The sequence below is a fragment of the Pogoniulus pusillus genome, chromosome 27 (genome assembly GCF_015220805.1).
Source record: "Pogoniulus pusillus isolate bPogPus1 chromosome 27, bPogPus1.pri, whole genome shotgun sequence".
NCBI classification, from domain to species: Eukaryota; Metazoa; Chordata; class Aves; order Piciformes; family Lybiidae; genus Pogoniulus; species Pogoniulus pusillus.
In genome coordinates, this window is record NC_087290.1 from 8,474,305 (window position 1) to 8,485,050 (window position 10,746).

The following is a 10,746-nucleotide window of genomic DNA, read 5'->3' on the forward strand; positions in this document are numbered from 1 at the left end:
ACTTCCACTCTGAAGGCAGCTTAGAGGAGACATTCACTACCTCAGCACATGCATTTCTGGACTAAGCAGCACAGACAAACTAAACTTGCCATCCCATGGCATTTAAATTTTGAAGACTACTAGTCGGACCAGCAAGGGCTTGGCCACAATAGTGCTACAGCCTTTGGTTATTTCTAGCTCAAAGTCTTAATTTGGTTCCTATGCTTTAATCTTAGGACAAATTTTTGGATGGAACTGACCATCCTTACTCACCAGATTCATCTTCCTCCTCCTCCTCTTCCTCTTCAGGTGGAGCAACAGGAGCCTCAACAGCTTCCCCTCCCTCCTCGCCTTCACCGTCCTGAAAGATTTCTTCAGCAATGGCTTCTTTTTCATGTTCTTCTTTTCCATAGTCTTCCTCTTCATCATCCTCATCATCAGACATTTTTCGCACACGCCTGAATTTTTGCTGCAAGCAAACAGCCTTGTCAGTGCCCAGAACTCCCAGCACAGACACTCAAGCTTGGTGTGGTCTCTGCCAGGCCAGAACTGCCCTTCCTCTGCAGGGTGCAGGATGGATCCCAACCACTGGGTGCTGTGCACACAATATAACCACCCCCCAAAAACTGCACTGCTCCCAGGCCTTTGTCACTCGCATGTTGTCACCTTCAACGCTGGCCTGGCTTCACCTATCTCTCGAGAGTGTCCACAACAGCCTATGCTGATGCTGAGGTTAGCACCATGCCAGAAAAAGGTACTCCAATATGGCCTCCTATGAGGCTGCCTTGCAGAGACAGAAAGGGAGGAGTACAGCAGGCTTTGGGAACCAGAAGGAAGTGGGTCTGCAAACTCTAGAAAGCCGCTCCCAGTTGGCTGGGCAGGAAGAGATACTGCTTCCTTCAGGTACTCAGCTCTCCCTTTCCAAGGGGGCAGGAGCAGACACACCACCCTCCCTCCAGGCAAGAGCCCTCTCTCCTTCATCTAAGACACACCACACCATTAACAACAGCGAGGGAACACAACTCACTCTTTTGACTTTAACACCCAAGTTCTCTTCAATGAGGTCAAAATCATCATCCTCCAGGCGGTCATCAAAAGCTGATAAGAAAGCAGAGGTGAGTTACATTCTCTCAACCAATGAGGAGGGCTTAGCTTACCCAGCCCATGCAGACACCCAGAGCAGAGTGACAGCATTACACTGTGGCCTGCGGTGACCTATCATGATAGAACTTACTGCGCTTTCTCTTTTTGTGGCCAACATCATCCTCAGAGTCTCCAGAGTCACTGCCTTCTTCCTCCTCTTCCTCATCATCATCATCATTGATGAATCCCTTCAGGTTACCCTGCTCATCTTGATCATCAAGATTCAGCTCTTCTTCCTCCTCATCTGAGACAGAGAGCAGCAAGTGTTTGACATTTACTCATTGGTTATCTGCCTTCACTGTGCAAACAGCATCTTCCTTCACACCATCCACACAAAGAGTTTTAACTGGATGCTTTTACTGGCACAGAACACAGCCACCTGCTTGTGCCAGAATCCCACTTCCTGTCCCATGGTCTCATGCACTCTCTGCATATGGAACAGGTGGAGTGGTCACACTAGGAGAATTTCTCTGTTTTTAGTGTTTACTATGAAACTCTGTGACTGCAAGTCCCACAGAGGTGAAGCAGTGTGTTTTCTATAGCCAAACACAAACCATACCTAAGCGCTTTAAGGCAGAGATGCACTTAAACTGCTGAGATTATTTACTACAGATGGCCCTGATATTACAGCACAGTTACTGCTCCATCTGCAGAGTCATAGGATGTGAAATAGAGCAGCAAGACACACAGGCAATTCAGCAAACTCAGAACAAACAGGCAGACTCACCATCCTCATCTTCCTCTACAAACTTCTTGGTTACTCTGGGCACAACCTCCCCATCCTGGTTGTACTCCTCCTCTGACTCCTCTGCTTCACTTTCTACAAAGTCAGACATGGCTGCGGTGTCTCACACACTCTTCCACAGCAACTGGGGAAAGAGGAGACATCCATCACATTAGCAGAGCCAGCAAAGCAAAAGCACTTCCCCCATCTGGGTTTTGGAGAGAAGATGGCTAAAGAAAGAGGGTTTCACATTATCTATCGAGGCCCTCAATTACCCAGTGTCCACCTTGCCTGGACATCCCTGTCACCAGAGATTAGGCAAGCAAAGCCAGCAGCCGAGTGCTGCTAGCTCCTGTCAACCCCTGTCTCAGTGAGCAGGACAGGACCTGTCACCACAGCGTTTGTCACAGAGCTCAGCTCCCAGTTGCAGCTGAAATGGTGCTGTCAGCCAATGCCATTCAGCCCCTCCACGCCCTCCCACAGGGCCAGGAAAACAACCCCATGCCACCACCCATGCTGCATGGTGTCAGGCACACAGTGCAACTCATTAGGATCTTAATTTGATTAATCCTCTTGCAGTTCAGGGCAACCCTGAGAAGGGCATTGAGTTGCCATTGCAGGCTGTTAGCAAGGCTCTGCAGAGCCCCATAAAGCAAAGAGAAGAGAGGCCTCGAGGAGTGCCGCAGAGCTGGGACTGGGACTTGCTCCATTGTCCCACACAGCTGGAGCCAAGGATGTGATGTTCCAGGCCAGGGGTCTCTGTCCAGAGATTAGAAACTAACAAGACACTACATAAACATGGTGTTTTCTACATCCTGAATCTTTGGTTTGGTGTTTTTCCCCAACTCAGGATTCTGGAAGCAGTAAAAACCAAGGTTAGCACAAAGAAAAGTGTGTGCATAAAGACATGTGGTTTCCCTGAGCCTTCAACTTCTTGTGGTTACAAAGCCTCCTGTGATTTAAAACATTTCCAATGGATTTCTTTTTTTGGTTCCATCTTACATACATGAAAATAACAGAAGCTTACAGAAGTCAGCTACAAGAAAAAACAAACCAATCCCTCAAATGGCTGTGCAGATGAAAGCACCAGCCCAGGAAGAAGAAGCAGCCTTTGGGAAGGTACAAAATGAAGCTCAGAGGAGGTGTCTAAAGCCAAAACCTCCATGTTAAATTAAATCTGATGTAATTTAACATCAAAAAAAGAGAGAAAAAGATGAGAAAAGCATTCTGTACACCAGGGAAGGATACTTAAACACACTCTTAAATGTTCCCATAGTATTTGCCCATTGCAAACAGCTAGCTGAAGGAAGAAAGTCCCATTCAGGACAAGCTCAACAGGGCTTGGCCAGGATGCTCCTCATGCATGGGACTCCTCATTGTGCCCTGAGATCCACACATCTGGGGCACAAACACAAGAACTCGAAGAAAAACAGGGACTTCTGTCTCAGTTAAAGAAAAATAACAACACATGCAAGGCTGAGTTTGGATAATCTTTTAAGTTTTAAAACACCAGTAGCTCCAAAAGAATGTGTCGGCTGTATCTCATTAAAGAAAGCCCACAACAAAGCCAGGACATCTGCCAGATGTCAGACACGAGCAGATACCAGCTCATACTGCTTGGCTGTGGATTACATGGTTGTGGCCAACATCTATTTGTGATGCTCCAGACAGACAGAAATCGCAGCAGGCCAAGGCTGCTGCTTTGCACCCAGATGAGACATGACTGCTCTGGCTTGATGCATGGGCACAGGGTGAGCCCTGCCCTTGAGAGGACACTGTACAAGTTGCACACATGTATTTAAGCATCCTTCTCAGAAATAATGCTTCAGAGGGGGGTGCAGAGGCTCATTAAATTCATATTCCTGAAGCAAACGCCCCATGTGAATTGTGGAACAGGAATCACCACCAGCCTGTGGACAAATGTCAACTTTACACCTTGTCATCAATCCCTTTACATGTACCCATCAGGATGTATTAGTGCACATAAAACTGTAGGCTCAGTGGCTTTTCTGAGAGCATCTCCAAGACTCATTTCTCTCCTGTCTGTGATCAAAACATGAATCCATCAAGAAAGAAAGTCTCTCATCACAGCACAGTACAGTTGTACTGTTCTCTGCCAGCAAAGCACTTTGCTTGTGATTTCAACTTTCTTCTTCATCTTGTTCTACCATTTTCTGGAAATTTCACTTCATGTCAAATCAAATTTGTCCTGACACAGGGAACTGCCAGGATTTAGGAAACTCATCGCATTTAATGATCCAGTTGAGCAGGTTCCACACAAGCCAACCACCCACAAAACAGGGTGCTTTCAGCTCCAGTGAAGTCATGCTCAGGACAGAGTGGATGTCACTTTGCACAGCCAACAGAAGAGCAACCATTACGAAGGAGATGTTGAATTAGATATGGACTACAGGTGCCACTCCCATTCTCTGTCAGAGAGGCCTTCATTTAATAAATAGCACAGGAGAAGGAGGCAGACAATAGACTGCAGCCAGCACTGGTAGAGGTGCAGAAGCAGGGCACTGGTGCCTGGCAGAAGCCCTTCAAGCCGTCGGTCACACAGGGAGAATTCCACTCGAGCAACACCTCTTGTCTGGCTGGAGCAGGATTGAAAGACCAGGGAGCATTGGGCCAGACAAGCTTTGTCATGCTACTGGCCTTTCCTTAAAGCAGTGCAGCAGCATCCCTGCTCCTGGCACGCTCCCAGAGACTGCTGCAGCATGGAACTGCCTGCAGCATGTACTACAACACCAGAAGACAGAGAGACCATGCCGAATTCTGCATGCTTACCTGTACACAAGCAGACAGGCTCCCGTAGGTCACGTATCTGCCCCAAAGGCACCCTACAGCCACTAAACACTGGCCACTGTCATAGAATCATTTTGACTGGAAAAGACCTTTAAAATCACAAAGTCCAATCATTAACTCAGTACTGTCAAGTCCACCACTAAACTACATCTCAGCACCACATCTACGCATCTTTTAAATCCTTCCAGCACTTCCCTGTCTTGTTTCAGGGCTCGACCACCGTTTTGGGGAAGCATTTTTTTCCTCAAGCCCAACCTAAACCTCCCCTGGCGCAACTCAAGGATGCTTCCTCTTGTCTTACTGCTTTTCACTTTGGAGAAGAGACAAACCCCCACCATAACATCTTTTCAGGTAGCTGCAGAGACCGAGAAGGTCTTTCCTTAGTCTCCCTTTGTCCCCAGTGGATAAACAATCCCACTGGCCTCAGCCACTCCTCACAAGACTTGTGCTCTAGCTCCTTCACTATCTTTGTTGCCCTTCTTCGAACACACTCCAGCACCTCAATGTCCTTGTAGTGAGAGGCCCGAAACTGAATGGTGGGTACAGAGGTACAACTGCATCCCTCGATGGACTAAAAACAAGGGCAATTCAGCGAGCAGTTCTGTGACAGCGCAAGCAAAAGCAGCTGCCTCCATGCCCAGCACAGCCATTCGGCAGAGACACCACAGAAGTTCAGAACTGAGCAACTACATGACCTCTGCTTTCAACCAGGGCCATCCACACTTTATTCAGCTCAAGGGCACAACGATAATTGTCCAGAGTCCACGAGCTCCTCTTTTAACTGGGATGACCCTGAACAGATAAGTCTCCTCAGAGGCAGTACTGAGATTGCAGGGCTCTGATCAGGACAGCGGAACTAGGCTGGACATGGGCTGCAGGCACTGCAGGCTGCATCCCTGGTTAGGTGAAGCAGCGTTGTTAGAACAAGGGATAGACCTGAGAACCCTGGCAATTAGTCACTCAAATACCTGTAAAGCCTTGACCACACATGCAGATAACTGCTGCCTGTTTAGGACTGCAAAACATCGCATTGCTGGAGGCAGAGACAGCTTTGTACATCATACACCAAAAATTACTTTGTTAGGTTTAGAAAAGGAGATACACAGCAAGTACCTGCCAAATATCAGCATGTTTGGGAAAAACTTCTGCACCTCATCAGTTACAGTGGCACTGTGGCAAGGCAGTCACAACCACACACAAGATGGCTCGGGAACAGCTGCATCACACAGGAGCTTCACAGCCCGAGCAGGTGTGGGGTGAGGGAAGCACCTCACATTCTCCAAGCACAGAAATGTCAGCTAAAGGCATGAGACCTCAGCAGTGCTCACAGAATAACCACAAATTTATTGTTCAGCAATCAGGATGTTTGGAATGTTCATGCTGTCAGTGTCAATACACAAACCACCAAAACCAAGTGCTAACCCAGGCTTTACTGCAGCATGGGTGCTGAAGGTCCTTCATTTCTTCCCATCCCTCCTGGAAGAAATTACATCAAGGCCCTGACCCACAATAATACTGGGTTTGTGGGAGGTTTCCTTGGAGGGGAAAAGGTTTCAACAGGGATTATTCTAACTTCTGTCATGTCGTGGTTCAACTCACAGTCCACTTAACATCACACAGGCCCATAAAACCACACTGTCAGAGCCACAACTGAACAGTTCTGCTCAGTTCCCCCCTCCCTCAGTCTCACAGAGAAAAGTGGAGAGGATTCAGAATATGCTGCAACAAGGTTGAGAAACTTGACTCAATTAAAATGCAGCAGATAAGGAAGCCAAAACTATTCCTTTTGTCAATGAAATGTCCATGAAATCGGCACATTCCAAGTACATCTACAAAAAGACTGCAGCAATAAACGGCTCGTTAAGAAAAACTCAAAGGAACTGTAAAGGTAATGCCACCATTCCATCTCCTGAAGCTCTCACAATGGATTTCTTAAAAGAAAAAAAGAAGTCACACTTGATTCAAAACAAGGAGGGGCTGAGGCTAAGGACTCCATACTGCATCCCACGACGGTATTCAGACAACATTATATTGGCTCTGCTTTTAATTTGAAGTTTATAAGCCTAACAAACATATCCCCATGAGGGCATCTGTACTACAACTGATTACCTTCAAGGGCACCTTGTCAGGACCAAGTTCTCTTCGGAGCCACTCCTTGGTACAGACAGGGACTTCTGTAGGGCCAACAGGGCTGATCTCCACTGAGGCCTGCCAGCCCTGATACAGCATCAGCAACAGAGTTTTGTATTTAGCTTTTACAGCTCTTTTACCCACTTCTGAAGTCAGGACCTAAACCAGACATTCTCACGCCAGAAGCAAAATGATGAGTGGAGATCACTGGTGCTGTGACAGGGAAAGTCCAGCCAGCCACTGCAGCTCAGGAACTTCCCATACCTGCTTCGTTGGTTTTAAGGCTCTCCCCTGGTGGCACCGGTCCTGACTGCATCGGATGGCAGAACATCCTGTGGCAGAGTGCCACAGGTTAATAGCATGTTGTGTGAAAAAGCACTTCCGCCTGCTTATTTTAGACCTGCTACATCATAGTTTCCTGTAAGAAACAGAAAATTGATGTTCCCTCCTTGCTTTCTCTGACCTGCCCACAACTTCATGTGCCTGCATCATATCTCTGTCAGCTGGTGAGGAAACAAAGACTTGCCCAGAAATCTGTGCATCTGTGCCATTCCTGCCACTCTTTTTCAGTGCTTTCCTCTTCCAATGCTGGCCTTTAAAAGCAGGCTACTCAGAACTGTCAGCAACAGTCAGGGCACAAACTGCCAACAATTTATGTGGCATTGCAATAATATTTCCTGTTTTGTCCTTCGCTTCTTTAAAATAATTCCAAAACACCCTTTTCAGGTTACAGCAGGGTGTTGGAACGACAGTGTAAAGGAATCAGTTGCTGAGATGCCAACAGCTCTCTCCTGAACAGTAAAAGCTGATGTAGAGCAAATTGCTGCAGTGTTTGTTACTTTCATCGCACTCATTGCTGCCATATCTCACTCACCACACTACACTCAGTATTATCTGGTCTCTGCAACTTCCCACGGTCCGTTTTAGCTATCCTAATAACTTAAGGCTGAATTTTCCTCCTCCACATCAGCGCATATAGGGCATTAAAAAAAAAAAGCAGCAGAGATAACTATGAAACTCCACAATAACTTCACTTTACCACGAGCAAAAAGTCGTCCATCCCAATCTTTTTTTGTCACCCCTCAGTCAAGTTATTAATCCTCACAGCAGCCTTCCCAGGCTCCTGCTCCTTGGCTTTTCATGAAGGGCCATGTCAGACGTTTGCAAAACTGACCGTAGTGCCCCAGGAATTACACATGCTGAGAGGAGCGATCTGGAAGGCCAACGAACCTGACAAACAAAGCTCTGACTCTTTTCAACCCCCTCCAAGAAAGCAGGCGACGCTCTCCGTGTCCATCAACTCCTACCTTCAACCTTTTCCTACAGTGTCAGCAGTATTCCGCAGCCTTCGGCTTCGCTGCAGTCTCTGCCGCGGGGGAGCCGCGTCCGCTCCCGCGGCTGGGGTAGCGGCTGCGACACCCCTCCCATCTTCGGGGCAATGGCCCCTCACGAAACAGTTCAACGCCTCACCCGCCCCCACAAGCCCCGGTCGCCTCGCTGCGGCACGGTCCCCGCTGGGGTCTCCGCCCCAGGAACTACTAGCAGCTACCACCAGTCCCACCCGCTGCCGGCAACCGGGACCTGAGGGGCCGTCACTGCCTTCATCGCTCCAAACCGGGGCCTCCTACCCATCCCGACACTAAGCACCGGGAACTCCCTGCTGCCCTTACCGCCCTCACCGAGGCCCAGCCCCGACGGAGCTTCCCAGCTCAGGCCTCGAAGCCGCCTCAGAGGCCTCGGAGCCACCCCGGGCGCAGCGCGTCCCTGACAACAGCCCCACGCGGCCGGTACCGGGGTCACGCAGGCATTGCGCTGCCCCACCGCTGCCGCCACCGCCACTCGTCCCCGCCCCACCCGGTGCGGCCTTACCCGAGGTGCCGAGGGAAAATGGAGGCCTCCGCGGCGGCGGCGGCGGCGAGCGAGGCGGGGCGGAGCAGCCGAGCGGCGACCTCCGGGCAGGCGGAGCGGCGCCACATCCGCTTCCGGCGGCGGTGATGGCAGCGGGGTGGCGGGTGCCGGTTCTGGTGCTGGCGCTGGGCGCGGCAGTGCGCGGCGGCCTCGGGCCCGTCACCTGCGGCTCCGTGGTGAAGCTGCTTAACGTGCGGCACAATGTCCGTTTGCACTCGCACGACGTGCGGTACGGCTCAGGTAACGGGACCCCCTCCTCTGCCCCCGTCGGTACAGGCACTACGCCCGCCGGTCCGGGCCTGAGCGCGGTTCTTTCCCTTTCCAGGCAGCGGGCAGCAGTCGGTGACCGGAGTGTCGGCAGCGGATGACGGAAACAGCTACTGGCGGGTGCGGGGCCGCACGGCGGCTGTCTGCGAGCGGGGCACGCCGGTGCGCTGCGGGCAAGCCATCCGCCTCACCCACCTGGGCACCGGGCGCAACCTTCATAGCCACCGCTTCGCCTCCCCGCTTTCCGGGAACCAGGTACCCGCCGGCACCCCTGGGAGCCTTCCTTGTGCTGCGGGCCCAGCCCCTTTCCCCACGCTCAGCTGGGCTCCCGTTGTCGCCTGGGCCCTGCTGCGTTCCCTGAGTCCTTTATCAGATTTTCCTTGTGTCCAGCAATCTTGACTGGATCCCCTCTGTCCACCACGTCCCTACCAATCCCACTAGTCCAGGCTGGGTTTTCCATGTCCCTACCAGCTCCATCTTGTTCTTCCGTCCCTACTAGATTCTCCCCATCCCTTAGTTCAGACAGGGTTGTCCATGCTCCTCGTGCCCCCACCAGCACTGCTGTGTTCTCTGGTCCCAGCTGGGTCACTACCAGCATCGTCTTGCTCTCTAGTCCCTACCAGGTCCCTGGCACCTGAATCCTAACTAGATCCTTCAAGTCATAACACAGCCCCAGTCCTAAACAGGTCCTTCCTTTTTCCCCAACCCTTTTTTTTTTGCTTCCGTTCTTTTCCTCTGGATCCAGCTCAACATTCCCGAGCTCCCTTCGCTTCCTCCCAGCTCCTAAACAAGCTCATTTTCATCCACAGGAGGTGAGTGCCTTCGGGGAGGCTGGTGAGGGAGACTACCTGGATGACTGGACGGTGGTGTGCAGTGGGACCTACTGGGTGCGGGATGACGAGGTGCGCTTCCAGCATGCCTCCACCGACGTCTTCCTCTCGGTGACCGGAGAGCAGTATGGGCGGCCCATCCATGGGCAGAAGGAGGTGCACGGCATGGCTGCCTCCAGCCAGAATAACTACTGGAAGGTGATGGAGGGTATCTTCATGCAGCCTAGTGAGGTCTTCAAAGCGGAGCAGTACCATGCCGAGTTGTGATGGACAGACATACTGACACCAAGCCTCTGGGTGCTGCCCTGCAGTGTTTGGTACCACTCAATCCAGGGGATGGCCCTTATCTCCACCTGCATCTGACACGTACCAGGATGTGAAGACTGAAATCCAACACAAGACACATCCCAATGTCCTGAATTCACTGCAGAACAGATCCCAGTGTCCCAGATCTGACACAAAGTAGATCCCAAAATCCATGCCTAACCCAAAGCAGAGCCTAACATACAATATGAAGCAGGTTCTTCATGCTTTAAATCCAGCTCAAAGCAGATCGTAATATCTGGACCCGATGCGAAGAAGAGGCCAGCATCCACAATCTGATATGAAGCAGGTTCCCCACATCATAAATCCAACCCAAATTGGATCCCAGAATCCAGATCTGACCCAGAGGAGAGCCCAGTGTCTGACGTCCAAAGGGAAGCAGATTCCCCACATCACAAGCACAGCCCAAAGCAGATCCCAACATCCCGCCCTGACTCAGGATAGGTTCTTGAATGCCCCAGCCTTTCTTTTGTCACTCCCTCACTGGCCTCCCAAGTCCCCACTGACTGAGGACCCCCTCGAAGGGCTGTGTCCCCTCCACTGTGTCCCCTTACTGCTGTTCCCCAAACCACTCCCTGCATTGGGGGCTATAAAAAAGCTGAACCTTCCCCTGTCGTGTGGCTGTTTGTGCAG

At 50.8% G+C, this 10,746-nt stretch overlaps 2 protein-coding genes across 2 annotated transcripts in view; one reads left to right on the forward strand and one right to left on the reverse strand.

Moving 5' to 3' along the window:
• Positions 1 to 8,734, reverse strand: part of SUPT6H (SPT6 homolog, histone chaperone and transcription elongation factor) — a 29,386-nt gene extending 20,652 nt beyond the window's left edge. Inside the window, exons 1-5 of the mRNA XM_064165860.1 lie at positions 8,654 to 8,734; positions 1,850 to 1,991; positions 1,214 to 1,366; positions 1,007 to 1,077; positions 253 to 448 (exon numbers count right to left, since the gene is read on the reverse strand). Of these exons, the coding sequence (XP_064021930.1) occupies positions 253 to 448; positions 1,007 to 1,077; positions 1,214 to 1,366; positions 1,850 to 1,958 (529 nt within the window). The 5' untranslated portion in view covers positions 1,959 to 1,991; positions 8,654 to 8,734. The remainder of the gene's footprint in view (positions 1 to 252; positions 449 to 1,006; positions 1,078 to 1,213; positions 1,367 to 1,849; positions 1,992 to 8,653) is intronic.
• A 16-nt stretch (positions 8,735 to 8,750) lies between these two features.
• SDF2 (stromal cell derived factor 2) lies at positions 8,751 to 10,721 on the forward strand. Its single transcript, XM_064165868.1, has 3 exons — positions 8,751 to 8,932; positions 9,018 to 9,214; positions 9,769 to 10,721. Exons 1-3 carry the CDS (start codon positions 8,779 to 8,781, stop codon positions 10,054 to 10,056), a joined length of 639 nt encoding a protein of 212 aa, XP_064021938.1. The 5' UTR covers positions 8,751 to 8,778; the 3' UTR covers positions 10,057 to 10,721.
• Positions 10,722 to 10,746: the final 25 nt, after the last annotated feature.

Bases quoted from the DNA above. Each gene is read 5' to 3' on its own strand.
- SDF2 (XM_064165868.1), top strand. From the start codon at position 8,779: ATGGCAGCGGGGTGGCGGGTGCCGGTTCTGGTGCTGGCGCTGGGCGCG. The intron at 8,933-9,017 runs GTAACGGGACCC...TTCCCTTTCCAG, and splicing joins CGACGTGCGGTACGGCTCAG to GCAGCGGGCAGCAGTCGGTG. The intron at 9,215-9,768 runs GTACCCGCCGGC...TTTCATCCACAG, and splicing joins CCCCGCTTTCCGGGAACCAG to GAGGTGAGTGCCTTCGGGGA.